Source organism: Bubalus bubalis, chromosome 19 (genome assembly GCF_019923935.1).
Source record: "Bubalus bubalis isolate 160015118507 breed Murrah chromosome 19, NDDB_SH_1, whole genome shotgun sequence".
NCBI classification, from domain to species: domain Eukaryota; kingdom Metazoa; phylum Chordata; class Mammalia; order Artiodactyla; family Bovidae; genus Bubalus; species Bubalus bubalis.
Window position 1 is genome coordinate 37,862,449 of NC_059175.1, and position 20,529 is coordinate 37,882,977.

Here is a 20,529-nt window from a genome sequence, read left to right on the forward strand (position 1 = left end):
CAGCAGCAGCAATGCAGAAGATGCAGGTTTGATCCCTGGGTCAGGAAGATCTCCTGCGGAAAGAAATGGCAGCCCTCTCCAATATTTTTACCTGGGAAATCCCATGGACAGAGGACCCTGGTGGGCTACAGTACATGGGGTTGCAAGAGTAGGGCATAGCACACACACACTTTCAGAGGGCTGAGAGAAATCTCACACCATACCTAATGCTCGTTTTAACCAGAGTGCTTAAGAAAAATAGAGAAAGAATAAAGGAAAACAACTTAGCTGAAGTATTCATTTTTATAAAAATGTTTTATTTTAAAACAAATCTATAAAAGTAGAAATCACATACAAAAATACAGATTACTCTGACGTGTTAGCAAAATAGCTTATGGCTGGACTTGAGTTTGGAAGTACTGTATGTGTGAGGGTATCCGGAAATGAGAGGCCCACCGGATCCTCCCTCCAGCCGGTGTCACTAATCTGTAAACAATAATTTCAAGTAGTTTGTAGCACTTTTAAACTACTACAAAATTGAAACCTAATCATTCCTATGTAACACTACTTTATAAAAATGTTCTTCCTTAGGTTTGAGCAGATAAGGGCACTTCATACCATTGTTTACAACATTTCAAAGATCTGATTTTTAAAAATAGCAATGTTAATAGAAATGATGAGTTTGGGCTTTTTGCTCCATTTTGAATATATGGGAAGGTCATCGATTTAAACAAGAAGTTAGTGTTTCGTGTTTTTTTTTTAGGTAGAATTTAGTCCTTTTGCTTCTATGTATCATTAAAAAAAATCACTGATGCTATCAAAAGGTTCAGCACCCAAGTCTTAACTTTTATGCATGTACCAGCTGTGCTTATTGCTCTGAAACTGCACGGAACATACACCTTCTTCTAGTGTATATTCCTAATTGAAAGGAACATGCAGTTCTTAGGGAACTCCAGGTCCAGAACTTTATAAAACAGGTTGCTAGAAACAATCATTGTGGGAGGCCATTAAAAAAAAAAAAAAAGACAATTTAAAATACTTGATTCCAGAGTAAAAATAACTTTGAGAACCTTAGCGAAAAGGAAAACGCAGGCATCTGCGGTTCAGGATTCCATCCAACATTTCAAGAATCAAAGAATGACTGGTTCCTACCTCTCTAAAACAAAGTAAGTCATTTTAAAAGCTAAAGAACCCACGTTAACATAATTTGATCATAAAGTCAGAAGTCCACAATTCAATTTCCTCAGCTAATTCAGAATGCTGCAAACACAGTACATAAAGGAAATAAAAGTAGTCGCTCAGTCGTGTCCGACTTTTTGCGACCCCATGGACTGTAGCCCGCCAGGCTCCTCTGTCCATGGGATTCTCTAAGCAAAAATACTGGAGTGGGTTGCCATTTCCTCCTCCAGGGGACCTTCCCAACTGTACATAAAGGAGACTTCATTAATGTGCATTAGAAGATACCCCAGGTTAACTGTCATAGAAAACTGTCTCTTGAGCCTTTAAATTCTATACCAATTCTACACCTCTGGTTGGCCAACTGTTTGTTTCTTTATTTAGGTTTTAAGGTGAATGACCTGGGGCTATCTGTTTCCGTCAACCTGACTGCAAATCTAAAGGCGCAGCTGAAACGTCTATTTTTCTTGCCATCCTCAGGAGAGATTGCTGCAGATCTACTCTATGATTCTCATTCTTTTCAGCTTACAATACAAATAGCTTATTATTTTTTGCAACCTATGTCTTATAATAAAGCAGTGCTGAAAAATTAAATAGAAGAATGTTCAATTGCCATATAGGCTACAAAAATGATTTGCTGGTGGTGATTTTTAAGCTTGATTCTAAATAGATTTATGAAGAATGGCACTTGGAAGACGTGGTTCAAATTTTGCTATTTAAGGTATCTTGAAATTATAGGCTCACTCTCCCTAAAATTTCAAAAAGCGTAGAGCTGAGGCTCTTAAGGGTATAGCAGTGATAAAAGCTTTCATAGTCATTTCTAAAAAGCAACACTTCATAGTTTTCTGTCTCCAATGGTTCTCTAATATACTTGTAGAAGGAAGGTAACAGAAAACCAAGAATAAAAATAGCTGAGCTCTCCACAATTGGGCTTCCTGCTTATTTTCCCTGTTCAAAGAAAAGAGGAGACACCATCTTGCAATAGAGGCTTCATAGGCAACTGGGTTTCTCCAGTGACAGTCGGCATTTGATGCCCCATATCTCTTGGTTCTTCTTGTTGCCAATGGTCGGCCTGGCGATGGTGGTGAAATGGGAGCAATTAATCTGTAGATGAGGGAGGGCTTCCTTTAAGAGTTGAAGGGTACCTTCTGGTACAATTCCAAAGACTTGTAGTGTTTTTAATGTGGGAATTTCTCCAAGTTCACTGGAAAGGAAAAGAGAGACTTTCATTGTAGCAGTATCTATGGTAACTGTGCCACTAGAGTTACATGATCCAATTTTTACACACTGTATCATATTTTATACAATACAAACTTAAGACATAATTTGCAATCAATGATTCGAGGGAACAGCAAAGGTGAATCAAACCACAAAGCACAGGCTGCAGCTTGGGCAATATGGCCTTAGGAAACACACAAGTGCATTTCGTTGAATTTCTAATAACCAAAAAACTCCTAGGTTTATTTAAAATCCAAACATATTTTCTTTCTTTCTCCATTCTTGGTTTATATTCCCCCGCCCCAACTCTTGGTTTATATTGAAAAATGTCACTGTGTTGGGAGGGGAAGCCAGCAAGCTAGTGATGGGAAAAGTAAATGTTTTACTATGGCATAAGCTGGAGTCACGAAAGGTTACATGCAACTTAAGGATATGGACTTGATCTTTATTTGAACAAGGCCTGCCCTCTTGAAAGGAGATGTGAGCAGAGTCAGTGACTTCCAAGTAGTGGTTAACAGTCAACAAGTCCATTACATATGATGAAACCTAACGGTGACTTCATGATACTATTTTAAGGTCGTGTGTCAGGTGCAGATAGACACAATAAACATTTTACATCTCTACATATTCCCTTTTTTTCTTTCTGACACACGGAAGCCAGTCATCTTCATAGGTATTTCACATTAAGTGAAACCGAGAGTCCCTTGGATTGCAAGGAGATCCAACCAGTCCATTCTGAAGGAGATCAGCCTGGGATTTCTTTGGAAGGAATGATGCTAAAGCTGAAACTCCAGTACTTTGGCCACCTCATGCGAAGAGTTGACTCATTGGAAAAGACTCTGATGCTGGGAGGGATTGGGGGCAAGAGGAGAAGGGGACGACAGAGGACGAGATGGCTGGATGGCATCACTGACTCGATGGACATGGGTCTGAGTGAACTCTGGGAGTTGGTGATGGACAGGGAGGCCTGGTGTGCTGCGATTAATTTTAATGTGGGAATTTTAATGTGGGTCGCAAAGAGTCGGACACGACTGAGCGACTGAACTGAACTGAACTGAACTATGTCAACAGTGAAATTCTGGTCCACAAAAAAGGGATCCTGTTTTCCCAAAGCAAATATGCTTTGGTAATGATTCTTTTTTTCTTAACCTAGGTCTACAGGCTTAGAAATCCATCTCTCTGATCTATATTTACTCCAGGCTGGGACACACAGTCCAAAGTCTCAGGAAAGGGAATATTTAGTTTGGAGTTTCAACAAAATCCCACGGCAGATCAATGAGAAAATCAATTCCCTAGAATAAGAAGCATCCTTTATATTTTCATACTGTCAATAATTACTTAAAAAATAAACCTTCGTTAGAGTAATTGTCAGCTTGCCCCTAATCTTTCCTCCTTTCAGCTTAGTGTATATACCAATGACCAAGGCCATCCTCATAAAGCCTAGCTCAGATTAAGTCCTTCCCCTGTTTGAAATTGATGATGCCTCCCTCACGTTTACAGAACTCAAACCATCTACTCGCCTTAAGACCTTCCATGCTATTCCTGCTCCCAGTCTTCCCACTCCCCATCTAAATGTATTTATTCTACATTTAGGAGAGTTTTAAACACCACAGATGTTAACATATACTGGTTGAATACAAGAGGAAGGGTAATTTAGAAAACAAAAGTATTAACCAAATGAAATAAACATGCTTGGTGTTCCTAAGGGGGCAGTCAGATCTGGATGTAAAAGAAAATCAGCAAGAACAAATTGCTATTGTTCATAAAGTAAGCTAATCTCTGAAATGGAAACAAGAGTATAAGGAGACGTCAGCATACACAGATGTTTATACTTACCGTCACTGAAGGTGATAGCAATCTGGCCCAATCTTAAATTTCTCTTATATAAAATCTGAGTATATGAGAACTTTGTAATATCCATGAGAATCCAGATTCTGGGATCTCTGGATTAGCCAAGTTGTAAGACATTCTGCGGTGGAGAGTATTTAAAACAAGAAAGTAGAGGTGGGAGTGAAGAGGGATGGCAGATGACAGAAAAGGACATGTTCTTGCAACAGCACTTTGTAAAAGCCTTGGTGAGGAAGGAAATTATACTAGACACTTAGAAGACACTCAGGTGTTACACGTGAGAAAGGAGTGAGCAGAATATGATGAGATGGTGGATGAATGACCATTCCCAAGCCAATAAAACCAGGAAGCCTTTAACATTTTAAGGAGACCCCCCACCCCCGCAAAACAAGCCTCTTGTATGTGTATCACCTACAGCACAGCAGAGAATGTACCCAAGTATCTCTTTGAAAACTTCATGGAAGAGACTGAAAAGTAAACTAAAGGACAGTAAATAGAAATGAATAGTTTGAGAGTCATTATTTCTAACTTCAGTATAAAATGACACTGATGTCTTAAGTGTCTCTATTTAGTTTTAGTAAAGAAAAGGTATTTATAAACTGTTTGACCAAGTTCACTCCTTTGCTGTTTACTGTTCAGTTGCTAAGTCGTGTTCCACTCTTTGAGACCCCATGAGCCTGGAAGCACGCCAGGCTTCCCTTCCTTCACCGTCTCCCAGAGTCTGCTCAAACTCACGTCCACTGAGTCAGGTGATGCCATCCAACCATCTCGTTCTCTGTCACCCCTTTCTCTCCTCCCCCAATCTTTCCCAGCATCAGGGTCTTTTCCAGTGAGTTGACCCTTCGCATCAGGTGACCAAAGTACTGGAGTTTCAGCTTCGGCATAAGTCCTTCCAATATTCAGGGTTGGTTTCCTTTAGCACGGACTGGTTTGATCTCCTTGTTGTCCAAGGGACTCTCAAGAGTCTTCTCCAACACCACAGTTCAAAAGCATCAATTCTTCGGTGCTCAGCTTTCTTTAGGGTCCAACTCTCATATTCATACATGACTACTGGAAAAACCATAGCTTTGACTAGATTGACCTTTGTTGGCAAAGTGACGTCTCTGCTTTTTAATACTCTGACTAGTTTTGTCATAGCTTTTCTTCTAAGGAGCAAGCGTCTTTTAATTTCACGGCTGCAGTCACCATCTGCAGTGATTTTGGGGCCCAAGAAAATAAAACCTGACACTGTTTTCATCGTTTCCCCAACTACTTGCCATCAAGTGATGGGACTGGATGCTGTCATCTTTTGAATGTTGAGTTTTAAGCCACTCTTCTCTTTTACACTCTCCTCTTCCACCCTCAATGGAAGCTCTTCTGCTCCTCTTCACTTTCTGCCATTACGGAGGTACCATCTGCATATCTATTGTTGATATTTCTCCCAGCAATCTTATTCTCCTTATAAAACCTTAAATTCCTCAACTTAAAATTCTCCTGCAAGTATTATTATTTCTTTAGTTTCTCTTAATCTCAGATCACTATCTCCAGCTTCAGTTTTTTCCATTAATGAGAAATACAAGAGAAATCAGACCAATTAATAAGGAAGGGAATAAATACAAGGAGGGTGTGTCCTGAGGATAAAATATCTAGTTTCCCAAGTATTTCAAAGCATTATCAGTACAAAAGAAAGACACTCAAATTTTATGTTACCACTTCTGAGATAAGAAATGAAAAATTTTTTTAGCATAAATAGCTTTCTGGAAATTATCACTGAAGATCCTAGAATTCTTACTATGTATTCTTTCATATACATTTTACCTGGAGAAATATTTAAGGATAGGGTACCAGTAAACTCATCTTAATGAATTCACAAGGTAAACCAGTATACTGTTCACTTTATGTCTTAAGAAACATACTCTCTTACCTTAAGGTTCAAGGACAGCATCTTTCTTCTGTCTGTCCTCACTTTATTCTGATGGTCTGACTTGTTACTAAACTGATACCTCTGCTTCCCTTATTTCAAGATAATATTTAGACAAATTGGTTACAGGGCAGTCAGGGTTTGCACCTGGGTCTGTGACTTCAGACCCATGCTCTGACCCGTCAAGTCACACTGCCTGCAGATGACTGTGCAAGTATTATCATCCCAATGGATATAAATATAAAAATATGAAGGCTCACAGCCTCCCCTTAGCTTCTGCTCAAGTGAATAGGTATTTCCTGCTTAACTTCTTACTCTTTGGAGAGAAAGAACAAAAGTAAGACACATAAGTAGATTCTTTAGAGAAAAACAAGCAGAAAAGAATGATCAGTGTACTCCCAAGGGAGCTGCACAGACAATGCAGCTAAAGCTCAAATGGCAAGGGTGGGAAACAACTGATAACAGAGAAACCTTTTCGGGTTAGACACTTCAGGCTCCTAGGAGTTCTGGATGCTAGAAAATTCAAGTGGCAGGGGATTTTAATGAGTTGCATGTATATGAATTTAGGCCCCAACATCTGCTGCTGCTGCTAAGTCACTTCAGTCGTGTCCGACTCTGTGTGACCCCATAGATGGCAGCCCACCAGGCTCCCCCGTGCCTGGGATTCTCCAGACAAGAATACTGGAGTGGGTTGTCATTTCCTTCTCCAAAGCATGAAAGTGAAAAGTGAAAGGGAAGTCGCTCAGTCGTGTCCAACTCTTTGCGACCCCATGGACTGCAGCTCACCAGGCTCCTCCATCCATGGGATTTTCCAGGTGAGAGTATTGGAGTGGGGTGCCATCGCCTTCTCCGCCAACATCTGAGAGCCCTGCAACTAAATATTGGCATCCCTTCTAGGTAGTGCTTTTCCAAATGAGACACCAGCTGAGACCCTGAGCCCTAAGGATTAACTACAGTGCTTTATTAAAGATGTTAATTACTGGATTCCCTAATTCTATGAGTTAACTCTATATAGCTGAAGTGTCTGATCTATTCATTCTTTTTAATTCTTTTTCTTTAAATTGCAACATAGTTGATTTTTAATGTTGTGTTAGTTTTTGGTTTACAGCAAACTAATTCAGCTATATATACAGGTATATGTACATATATATGCTATGCTATGCCAAGTCACTTCAGTTGTGTCCGACTCTGTGTGACCCCATAGACGGCAAGCCCACCAGGCTCCCCCGTCCCTGGGATCCTCCAGGCAAGAACACTGGAGTGGGTTGCCATTTCCTTCTCCAATGCAGGAAAGTGAAAAGTGAAAGTGAAGTCGCTCAGTCGTGTCCGACTTTTAGTGACCCCATGGACTGCAGCCTACCAGGCTCCTCCATCCATGGGATTTTCCAGGCAAGAGTACTGGAGTGGGGTGCCATTGCCTTCTCCGTGTACATATGTATACATATTTCATTTTCATATTCTTTTCCATTACAGGTTATTATAAGAAACTGAATACAGTTCCCTGTGCTATACAGTTAAGTCCTTGTTGTTGATCTGTTTTATATATGTAGTGTATATCTGTTAATCTCAAACTCCTAATTTATCCCCCTCCCTCCATCCTTTCCCCTTTGATAGCCATAAGCTTGTTTTCAATGTCTGTGAGTCTGTTCCTATTCTGTAGATAAGTTCAGTTGTATTATTTTTTTAGATTCTACATATATGTGATATGATATTTGTCTTTCTCTGTCTGATTTACTTACTATGATAATCTCTATGTCCATCCATGTTGCTGCAAATGGCACTATTTCATTCTTTTTTATGGCTGAGTAATATTCCACTGTATATATGTACCACATCTTCTTTATCCATTCATCTGCTGATTCATCATCGCTTCCATGTCCTGGCTGCTGCTATATTCATTAATTCTTTTTTTCTTTTTTGTTCCAAACTTTAAACTTTTTATTTTGTATTGGGGTATAGCTGATTAACAATATTGTGGTATAACAGTTTCAGGTGAACAGCAAAGGGACTCAGCCACACATATACATGTATCCATTCTCCCCCAAACCCTCCTGCCATCCAGCCTGGCACATAACACTGAGCAGAGTTCCCTGTGCTATACAAAAGGCCCTTGTTGCTTATCCATTTTAAATATAGTAGTGTGTAATGACCTTCCCAAAGTCCCTAACTATCCCTTACCCCTGGCACCCATAAGTTCATTTTCTGTATTCATTAATACTTGAAACTAACTTACAAGACCCAAACTAGTAATTTGAGGACTACATAAATTCTGTGCTCAAATTCACCACCCTTCTTTGGTAGGAATCAGCTTGATTACCTGGAGAAGGCAATGGCAACCCACTCCAGTGTTCTTGCCTGGAGAATCCCAGGGACAGGGGAGCCTGGTGGGCTGCCGTCTATGGGGTCGCACAGAGTCGGACACGACTGAAGTGACTTAGCAGCTTGATTACCTTCATGTGGATAGTGAGCTTAAACAAGGTCAGCAGGGTCATTTAGGGGATGAGGAAGAAGGACACCAGGCCAAATCCAAGATACTGACTCCTTGTAGTTTCTAATAAAATTGCTATACACTTATATTTGACATGAGGAAAAACTCTGCAGCCCTTTGAAATATAGGAAAACTTCTTAAAGCTAAAGAGATGATATTCCCAGGATGACTTGGGTATGGCACTTCTTAAAAGCAAGATGGATCCGATTCCTCTTTTGTTAGCATTGCTTTGATTTTGTGGAAGTTGCTGAGCAGTACAAAATCAACCCCTAAAAGAGCTACCAGATTAGATATAGACTATTCTGCATGTGTCCAGGAGACCTGAGACATACATCCAGTTCAGTCAGTAACTCACTATTAAGTTTTGGTAAGTTACTTCACTCTTCTGGATCTTAATTTCCCTCCTTCTCAAAGAGAACATCACTCTTACAATATTTACTACTTAAATATTTTTATTTTTCCCCATTCCTTGGCCTCTGGGACAGACACCTCTACAGACAGTTCTACAGGAGACTGTAGAACTTTCCCTCTAAGCTCAGATGAAGGTTTTTGGACTTAACTAGTTGATCTGAAAAATTTCAGAAACACACATACACACGGTCTGCCTCCTCCCATTACACTCTGAGCTTCCTGAGACTAAAGGCTGTCTTCTCCTGCTTTTGTAAGTTATCCACAAGTACTTGAACAGTATTCTAATATTTAGACCAGTTCACAGCCGAATAAATGTTTAGTAAACTACCTCAATCAACTCAACTTTACCAGACGTTTTAAGCAAAACATTTTACCTTGGTTCTTCTATTTTGCTAGTCCTTCCTAACTAGTTTGTGATACATTAATTTGATGTTTAAGCTTTAAACATCTGTTGTTAATAATAATGGATTTTAACACCAAGTGACATCTCTTTTGGCCCCTGCCCTCTGCTCATTTTAAGAAACAAGAGTACTCACAGTAAAGTTTCAGGTATTATGTCATAGCACCGACTGAGTGATAGGTGTTGGAGGTAGTTGAGTTGGTAAAATTCTGGAAAGCAGTCATTTTTCAGCATGACACTATCGCTGTAACAGAACAGAAGAAAAAATTAAAAATCTATCCATCAATCCCAGATGAAGAAGACAGGAACAGCTTATCATTTAGTTCCTTCAATTCAATATATTAAGATTCTTTCCTCCTTCAATAAAAAATCATGAATTTTCATTAAAATTTTTTTTGTTTTAAAATAAATAAAAACATACCTTAAGTCTAAGTGGACAAGGTTGGGACATCTTCCAACTAAGGTAGAGACATCTAGCGTAAAAAAAAAAAGAATAAATAAAAAGATGGTCACTATCAAATGAGGAATCACACAAGGATACTTGTGTCCATACATTTCACATTGTGCTGGAAATTCAGAGTAGTGCAATTAGAGTCATTCACTATTAGAAAAAACATTATCATCTTGCCATGTAAGACTTTCTACCCAGGAAACACAAGAAATCATCTGAAAAACTACTAGAAATAGTAAGAGAACTAATTGTGTAAAATGACTGGATAAGAAACTCCATAGCTTATCTATGTGCCAGCAATAGCTGGATGGAAAGGGGGGCGGGAAATCCAGTTCACAACAGCAAAAAGCAAAATCAAATAGCACACTATATAAACAAATATCAAAAACACTCCAAAAGAGTGGAGGAACATCATAGATTATTAAAAAATAATATGGCTATACAACTAGAGAAAATTTACTTCAACTCAAATAAAATTTCCAAATTAATTCCACATGTTATTAAAAACTTCCAAATGCAAAAATGAATTAATTATTCATTGGATCTTGGGATCAGTAAGGAGTTTCTAAACATAAAAAAAAAAACAAAAAGGAGACAATGATAATTTACTACATAAATCTTTAAAAACTCTACCATGTTAAAACAAAACAGAATACAAGCAGAAATAAAGTGGTATCAGAAAACTGGGAATAAATGTTTCCAACAGAGTTAATGCTTTTATATTCAGTTCAGTCACTCAGTCGTGTCCGACTCTTTGTGACCCCATGAATCGCAGCACGCCAGGCCTCCCTGTCCATCACCAACTCCTGGAGTTCACTGAGACTCACGTCCATCGAGTCAGTGATGCCATCCAGCCATCTCATCCTCTGTCGTCCCCTTCTCCTCCTGCCCCCAATCCCTCCCAGCATCAGAGTCTTTTCCAATGAGTCAACTCTTCACATGAGGTGGCCAAAGTACTGGAGTTTCAGCTTTAGCATCATTCCTTCCAAAGAAATGCCGGGGCTGATCTCCTTCAGAATGGATTGGCTGGATCTCCTTGAAGTCCAAGGGACTTTCAAGAGTCTTCTCCAACACCACAGTTCAAAAGCATCAATTCTTCAGCATTCAGCTTTCTTCACAGTCCAACTCTCACATCCATACACGACCACTGGAAAAACCATAGCCTGGACTAGACGGACCTTTGTTGACAAAGTAATGTCTATGCTTTTGAATATGCTATCTAGGTTGGTCATAACTTCCCTTCCAAGGAGTAAGCGTCTTTTCATTTCATTGCTGCAATCACCATCTGCAGTGATTTTGGAGCCCCCCAAAAATAAAGTTTGACACTGTTTCCCCATCTATTTCCCATGAAGTGATGGGACTGGATGCCATGATCTTGGAGAAGGCAATGGCATCCCACTCCAGTACTCTTGCCTGGCAAATCCCATGGACAGAAGAGCTTGGAAGGCTGCAGTCCAGGGGGTCGCTGAGGGTCGGACACGACTGAGTGACTTCACTTTCACTTTTCACTTTTCACTTTCATGCATTGGAGAAGAAAATGGCAACCCCCTCCAGTGTTCTTGCCTGGAGAATCCCAGGGATGGGGGAGCCTGGTGGGCTGCCGTCTATGGGGTCGCACAGAGTTGGATACGACTGAAGTGACTTAGCAGCAGCAGCAGCAGCCATGATCTTAGTTTTCTGAATGTTGAGCTTTAAGCCAACTTTTTCACTCTCCACTTTCACTTTCATCAAGAGGCTTTTCAGTTCCTTTTCACTTTCTGCCATAAGGGTGGTGTCATCTGTATATCTGGGGTTATTCATATTTCTCCTGGCAATCTTGATTCCAGCTTGTGCTTCCTCCAGCCCAGCGTTTCTCATGATGTACTCTGCATAGAAGTTAAATAAGCAGGGTAACAATATACAGCCTTGAAGTACTCCTTTTCCTATTTGGAACCAGTCTATTGTTCCATATCCAGTTCTAACTGTTGCTTCCTGACCTACATATAGGTTTCTCAAGAGGCAGGTCAGGTGGTCTGGTATTCCCATGTCTTGAAGAATTTTCCACAGTTTACTGTGATCCACACAGTCAAAGGCTTTGGCATAGTCAATAAAGCAGAAATAGATGGTGTTCTCAAATTCTCTTGCTTTTTCCATGATCCAGCAGATGCTGGCAATTAACAGTATAAAACAATAGTATATTAAGAGCATAAAAAAATAGAACATGGGTAAAAAATATAAAGATACTGCATAAAATATAGACACAATAAAAATGGAGCAAGAAATGCAAAATATTTTTTGTGTGCTATCACATGAAAAACAAATCCTATTACAATACCCAGAACTGATGAAATATCATAAAGCAGGTGCCCCTACACTAGAAGTACATATTTAATTTTATGCAGCCTTTCAGAAGACCTCATTTTTTGAGGGGGAACTGATCTTTCTTCTAAAAAGTTTTCAGGGCATAACGCACTTTGCTCTTTGGCTCAGTAATTCCACTTTTAGGAAAGTAATCCGAGATCCCAGGTGGCACTGGTGGTAAAGAACCTGCCTACCAGGCAGGGGACAAGAAACACAAGTCGATCCCTGGCTTGGGAAGATCCCTGCAGGTGGGCAAAGCAACCCCCCCAGTATTCTTGCCTGGAGAATCCCAAGGACCCTACAGTCCACAGGGTCGCAAAGAGTCAGACAGGAAGGAAGCAACTTTGCACGCAGGCATACATGCACTGAGATACTCACTGTAGTGACAGTTATAAAAGCCCCCTTCCCTCGTTAGTTTAATAGGTCAACCTTCACCCATTCTATGGAACACAATGCTAATAACAGCCATTAAAAAGCTCTTTAATAACATTTTATGAAATGAAAAAATTACTCAGGATACCTTGTACACTAAAAACAAAATATACATAATGCATGATAATGTCAATTTAAACACACAAACATATATATTTACACACAAATTTACACATAGAAAGGAAGGGGGTTGGGGGTTGGAAGGCCGGAAGAAAATACATCCAAATGTTAAGTGCAATTACCAAGGGTGGTGGGATCACAAATACCTTTTCAGAATTTGGAACAAAATGCATCAGTGAGTGTTAATTACTTTAAAAAAAAATAGGCAAATTTTATTTATGTTTGAGGGTTCTTTCTTTCCTTCTCACAGCTACATCGCCAGCTGCATCCCCTCGTTTGAATCCTAGACTTGCATTTTGAACAACCTCCTGCACACACTCCTCCACATACTCACTGGGCTATGTGATGAGCATCTCACATTTATGCCTAAAACCAAATGCTTGATTTCTCCCCTCAATCTGCTCCTTCCCCAAAGTCTTCCCTGTCTTAGTAAATGCAAACTTCATCAATTGCTGGGGCCAAAACCCTGGGAATCCTACTCAAACTGTTTCCTCACGTCCCACACCCCATCTGTTACCCAGTCCCGTTGGGTTAGCTTTCAAAATGCGTCTGAAATCAATCACTTCTTACTTCTTCAGATGTGACCACCAAGTCTCCAGCAGCCTTTCCCTGGCACAGCTCCACAAGGGGACTTTTCAAAGGTGAGTCAGATCATTGCATTGCTGTTCGAAATACTTCAATGGCTTCCCATCTAATCCAGGAAAACAAGGGAAACAGAGCTTCTGCCTTGGCCGAGAAAGCCCCTGGCTACCTCATCTCCTAACACTGGGCTCCTCGCTCCCTCTCCCACACTGGCTTCCATACGGAGAGGAAAAAAAAATCTCAAACATTTAATAAAGTTTGTCTCTTTTAAAAAATAAATAACATTTATTGACTCATTTTCTGATTATAAAGTAGCATACGTGGCTTTCCTCCAAAGGCACTTGCTGGTCCTTAGTTCTAGAATGTTCTTTCCTTACATATCTACTTATCACTCCTTCAGGTCTGTGGTTAAATCTCACTTCCTCAGGGAGCTCTTCTCTCTGGCCATTCCATCTGAAAGCAGCCCCCTTCCTGCTACACTCTACCCGAGCACCCTGCTTTAAACTTTTCCTCCTTGTGTTTCCACCTCCTTTCATCATATTTAGTTCCTTGTTGATTGTCTGCATTCCCCACCAGAATGGAAGCTTCACAAGGATAACTTTCTCTGTTTTGTTCAAGGCCACATGTCCCAAGTTTAGAACTGGGTTTTGTGCATTATAGGGGCTCAACAGACATTTGTCTCAAGAGCTGCACAACATAGTTCTGAGTGACCCATCATCTCATTAGCCAACCACAAAATCCACAATCAGATACAGTCTTCCCACCTGGGAAAGAATTAAACCTTGGGAGATGAACCTGGTTAGTCTCTGTCTTCAGCCCTTTTTTAAGTCCCGTCTTTCTTTGGTGGGTAGAGTTAGGAACCAGTAGTGACTGCCAAGATTCCTCTTCACCGTCTCCTTCGTTTCACTGGAGTTAGAAGGGATCTTAGAAACTACCTAATCTAACTTGTCATTTTAGAAGAGAGACATTTTTCGCTAGAGAAGTCCAAGTAAATCTAAGACCCAAAGCTAGGTCCTCCAAACCTCATTCCGTGCTCATCCACTGTTCCACAGAGAGGGTGGAACAGTGGATGGGTGAGGAATATAAACACCAGGAGCCAACAGTTACTGAGCTCTCACTATGTGCCGAGAATGATTAAATGCCTTGCACACGTATTACATCATTTATTGCTTACTCTAATGCTAAGAGGTAAGGTACTACTATTATCTCCATTTTATTGAGAAATGGAGGAACAGCAAGGTTAAGCAAATTGCTCAAGGCTACCCAGTGAATGACAGAGTGGGTACCCGAATCCAGATGGTCTGTCACTGGTCTTGGAGGTAAAACACAAAATCTGTATTGTCTTCTACACAGTGAAATAGCGTGTACCGTTGTTAAAGATATCCATTTAAAAATTCTTGAATTCCCATTGGATACTTAAGGACACTAACACTTCAACTCCTACTCTGCATCCTATCCTCGCCCTGAATGTGTCCAGCAAGCGGGATTTTACCACCTATCATTCCTGCCAAAACTTAGTAGAAAGGCGATTTGTTCTTTTTCAGAGGAAGACAGAAAAGAGTTTTAAGCCAAACGTGGAAACAATTTACAGTAGCTTGCCTACAGCTGAGTTTCTCGACCTTACACCCAGAACCTTGGTTCATTACAGAAAAACTCTGAATAAAGAAGTGGGAGGTTCAGGTATGAGCAGAAATGTACACAAGGCCCTGTCTTCCCCTGGGGATGAAGAGGGAAGAACCACGGGTGGTATTCAATGTGAAGAGGATGCTCCCTCGTGGGAATTTAAAGTCCTTGGAAGGCAACGTGGCAAGAACTATCCAAAGCTTGATAATGAAGCCTAATCCTTGGCCTAGCAACTCCACTTAGAAATGCACTCAACAGTTTGCTTCTGTCCATAAGACAGTTGTTTATAAAGGGAGAAACTGTAAAGACTCTAAACATTCGTTACAAGGAGATCAACTGAGTAAGTTATGAATGAATCAATAAATTATTCCAAATAGGTCTGATGGAATATCACATAGCCACTGAAAATGATGTGTGGTGTAGCTACTGAAATGGGGTTACTTGAAATAAAACCATACTATAAAGTACTCCATACTCTATGCCCCATTTTTTTAAAAAGCCACTTTTTAACAGGAAAAAAGACTAGCAAAATGTTAGTAGGATTATTGATTTTTGTGTTTTTACATGTTTTAGGCATATTTGAGAATGACTATGTAATACTATAACTAGATATTTTTAATTTTTATTTTTAACTGGAGGATAACTAATTTACAATATTGTATTGGTTTCTGCCCTACATCAACATGAATCAGCCATAGGCATACATATGTCCCCTTCCTCCTGAACCTCCCTCCCAAACAGATTTAAAATTGTGTTTAAAGGGGAAAAAATGCAGACTAGAAATACTGTGTGTGGAGGGGAGTGGTTAAGAAAAACACTACTGCTGCTTTTGCACATCTCTAAAGAAAGCCTTCACTTTGTTATCTGGGTTCAAGCACCTGCAGAGGATTCCAACCCCGACCACTTAGGAGAATCTGCTCCTATCTTCTACAGCGTCGGATACGTGACTCACAGGGGACAGGTCATGTCCTGAAGGAGTACTTTTCAAATACTGCTCAGATTTTAAGAAGATACATTCTGCAAATATTTGGCTCAAATCTTTTAGAGTATGTTAAAAATAAGAAAAACACTCAGAGGGGCTCATACCACCATCAAGACATGAGGTTAGGGCTGAGGTGTGCACTGGCTTAACGAGGCTTTGTGTAGGCCGCCTGAGACCATGAGGGCAAGCTATTAAAATGCTAAGTGAAATAAGTCAGGGGACTTCCCTGGTGCTCCAGTGGCTATGACTCCATGATCCCAATGCAGGTGGCCTGGGTTTGATCCCTGGTTAGGGAACTAGATCCCACATGCCACAAAGTTAGCACATTGCAACTGAAGATCCTGCATGCTTGCCAACTAAGACCTGGCACAGCCAAATAAATAAATAAAAATAAACATTAAAAAAAGAGACAAAAACAACTACAATATGATATCGCTTATACAGGGACTCTAAAAACGACAACAAACTAATGCGTAGTGGTGGTTTAGTTGCTAAGTCGTGTCCTGCGACCCCTTGGGCTGTAGCCTTCAGGCTCTTCTGTTCATGGGATTCTCTAGGCAAGAATACTGGAGTGGGGTTGCCATTTCCTTCTCCAGGAGATCTTCCCGACCCAGGAATCAAACCCAGGAATCCTGCCTTGCAGGCAAACTAATGGATCTAACAAAAAAGAAGCAGATTCACAGATACAGAGGACAAACTAGTGGTTAACAGAGGGGAGAAGGAAGAGGAGAGGGATTAAGGCAATAAAGGGGAAGGTGATTAAAAGATACAAACTACTAAGTATAAAATAAGCTACAAGGATTGTACAACACGAGGAATACAGCCAATATTTTAGAACAACTTTAAGTGGCATATAACCTTTAAAAATTGTAAATCACTCTTCTACACCTGTAACTTATATATTACTGTACAACAACTACACTTCAATATTAAAGAAAACCCTTGCCATTTGTACTTATCTTTGCAAATCTGTCAATATTAGACGAATAAAACAAAGCACACATAACTGAGTGTTCAGGCTTATCAAGACTTTAACTGTCACACATCACCCTTGATTAAATGCCCGTGTTCGTCTGAAAAACCCCACTGTCCTCTTAGACTGAACTGAAAAAAGTCATAAATATGAACACAGAGGGTTTGTTACAGGGTTTTTCAACCTTGGCAGTATTGGCATTTAGGACCAGATTCTTTTTTGTGTGTTATTCTGCTGTCCTGTGCGTTGTTCACCAGCATTCCTGGCTTCTGCCCACTAGAAGCCAGTGTGTAGATGGATCCAGTGGGTAGATGCTTCTTCTACCCACTAGATGCCAGTAACCCCACAGCTGTGACAATCAAAAATGTTTCCAGACCTTGCCAAATGTCCTCTTGCAGGCAAAACCATCCCCAGTTGAGAACCACTGCTTAATACTAATCAAACACTGCATCCCTCAATTTTTATATTGGGGTTTTAACCTAAGTAAGTTAGTTACATACAAGAAGCTCTTCTGCTTAAACATAAATTGTTTTAAAGTATAAAGGTTTTCACTCATGCATTCTGGATTCAAACCTTGCCACTAACCCACTAGCTGTCTGCATTTACCTGACCCTTCTGATCAGCTAGAGGTTACCTCATCTGAAAAACAGGAATAGGAACACACACACACACACACACACTGGATTAAATGAGACAGTTTATGGAGGATCACGCCTAGGAGATGCTCGAGAAATCAAACCTGCTGTTATTGTTGCAGCTGCTGTTGTTAAGGGCCCAAAGGCCCAGAGGGTCTTACCTGATCTCTGCAGATTCTTTCGGTACCCGCTGAGATTCAGCTGGGTGATAGTCTCTGACACATGTGCAACAGCCACCTGTACATGCTTTTCAGTGAAATCATAGCACCAAGAGAGGTTCAGTTCATCCAATCTGTACATAAGAGGGGTGACAAGGAAAGCATGAAACCATTACCCAGAATGAATCTTCTATGAAACCCTGTCTAAAGCTGCAAATCAAGAAAACACAGGGCCATTGATTCCTTACCATTTTCTGCATAGAACCTCAGCTTCTCTAAGCAGCTACATTTGCTCACCTGAAACCGCTTTCTCCATCTCGGTCCAGTTTGTTCCAGAAAGCTGCCAGGGGATATGAGCCAAGGGCTTAGTGAATGCTGCCCTCTTCTGGAAGAGAAGGGAAGTGCTCTCCTCTCCTGCTCATACCTCATTCCAGGACTAGGAGAAATTCTAGCTTCTATGCTTTCTTTCTCAACCACTTGGGTTGTAGGAAAAAACTAACAGTATGAGCTTGAGATGTTTTAAAAAACTGAGAGGATGTACCAGGAATTCCCAATAAAGAGATGCTGACATCACAAAAATTCACTTTATCTTATTGGGCCTCTGCTGACTAAGTAAATGAGGGCTTCAAAGGAAAAGTCCAACGGCTAAATTATACATCCCATTCCTGGCATTGCTGAGAAAATGCAGGGCTACCATTTTATCTCATTGGTAACATTCTTACACAAAAATAATCTTTTGTATAAGATCGTTAAGGAGAAATAAGTACGATGCTATTAGCACAGAGACCAAGGGATATTAAAAAGGACAGACACAGTACTGGGTATTCTGTGAATCATGTCCCCCCTCACTTATTAATCTCTGCAACTCTGTGACCTTTATATTCGGACATTAGACATTACTACCTAGCATAAAAGATGTTTTTAATGGGATCACCCAGATTCATGGTGTATTTTGCAATAACAAACTTTTGACAAATAAATAGTCAAAACTGTTAAGTTAGATCTACAGACATTACAGAGAAAAAAGCCTGACAATATAGCAATATAGTCAGGTATAAACAGATACTCTTTGTACATACTGTTGATAAACACATTACCACATTTTTCTTATTGTAATAAGTCAAAGAAAAATAAAAAGGATCATGACACAAGTAATCTTTGCAAACTTCCATCGATTTGGCTCCTGAGTTTGGATAGAAAGTTTGGATGATAAAGGGTACTGAGTTCTCCAAATCAAGAGCTCAAAGAGTTAGGAAAGCTTAAAAATGTTACCCGATTCTATCTTGATGTGAAAGATAACTGTATGTTTGAAACCACATTTCTGAAATCAAATCTCTAATCTCTCCTACCTGGAACAGCTGCTCAGCAAAGTCTTCAGGGCAGATTCAGAGAATCCAGAACACCCAGAAAGGTTTAGTCGCAGTAAATTTGTGTTCTGAGCAAGATTACTGGAAAAAGAGGACAAAGTTGTAACAATACTAACCAGACCCTCTTATTCAATCAACAGGAATGAAGCTAAGGGAGGCAGTTACAGGCACACAGGCCTTTGAGTCAGCAGTGAGTTTAAATTCACATCTTACCATCTAGATGACACCAAGTAGGATGCTTTGCCTTAGTTTACTCATCTGTGAAATGGCAAGATCAGTATCTTCTTGGTAGTGTTGTTAAAATTAAATGATATAATGTAATAAAGGCCTCAGCACAGTGCCCAGCACAGAGTAACTACACAACAAACACTTACCAATGTACTTTTAAAAACTGAAAAACAAAGAACCCACCAAAGACCTAAACATATTTCTATTTCACCCACAATTGTAATTAGTTTGTAAGTAAACTTCTACTTATAAAATCAGCAGTTTCCTTGAGTTAAACATCTTTCAAATTGCCCTCTCCTCTCTGTTCCCAAATGCCTCATGTTAGCCAAACAGTGATTTAAGAGCGAAAGTTCTGGAATCGTACTGTATGGCCAGGTTCAAATCTTGGTTTTGCTACCTAGCTACTGTGTGACCTTGGACAAGTTATTTAGCTTCTCTGTTGCTAAGTTTTCACATCTGTAAAAAGGGGAATAATGAGAACGTATTTCATGGGGTTGGTATGAGGATTTACTCAGAAGACCTTTAAAGAACCTAGTATCTGGCATATGGTATGTGCTCAACAAATATTAAGCAGATATTATCATTATTCTTTCCTTTTCCCCATCAAATTTCATCATTTCTTACCTGAATGGATACAACAGTATCTTAACTAATCTACCGAATAGTTTCTTTCACACATAATCGATTTTCTGAGATGCCCAGCGAGTTAATTTTCTAAACATGTTTGTTCCATTCTCAGAACCACGCTTCTCTCTTCACCATGCTTCCCTCTTTACAGCCCACAACAAAGTCCAGAGTTCTTCCAGAGTGGCAGGCACCCACGAGATGTGGTCCCTGCCGACCCTCACCTGTCACTTCCCTCACACACTCCATCAATTCCTGACCACTTCAGAATCCACAGTCGCAAAGGTGGCTTCACCTGGGCTGCTTCCTTCCCACATGACCTGGAGAACTCCTACCCACATACTTTCAATACTCAGCTTCAGAGTCACTTCCCCTTGAGACGAGACAGCTGCCTTCTCCAAATGTAATTAGGTCTCTGCGTGTTGCCACATATTCACCAACGCATCTAGCAAACACACTGCACTGTAATTATCTGTCTCTCCCTTGAATGAGGGAGCAACCATGCCTCAATTCCTCCTTGCGTGTCTAGAACCTAGCATGAGACCCAGCATTATATCGAGAGTTAGTACACAAACTTTGGTTGTCTAGGTGAGC

General features: G+C 40.2%; 1 protein-coding gene across 4 annotated transcripts in view; it reads right to left on the bottom strand.

Moving 5' to 3' along the window:
* Positions 1–275: 275 nt before the first annotated feature.
* Positions 276–20,529, bottom strand: part of SKP2 (S-phase kinase associated protein 2) — a 39,269-nt gene continuing 19,015 nt past the window's right edge. For all 4 annotated transcript variants that reach the window (XM_044932551.2, XM_006074877.4, XM_044932554.2 and 1 more), the window contains 5 exons: positions 19,066–19,164; positions 17,720–17,850; positions 9,842–9,893; positions 9,557–9,664; positions 276–2,359 (listed from right to left, as the gene is read on the bottom strand). In XM_044932551.2, the coding sequence (XP_044788486.1) occupies positions 2,146–2,359; positions 9,557–9,664; positions 9,842–9,893; positions 17,720–17,850; positions 19,066–19,164 (604 nt within the window). In that variant the 3' untranslated portion in view covers positions 276–2,145. The remainder of the gene's footprint in view (positions 2,360–9,556; positions 9,665–9,841; positions 9,894–17,719; positions 17,851–19,065; positions 19,165–20,529) is intronic.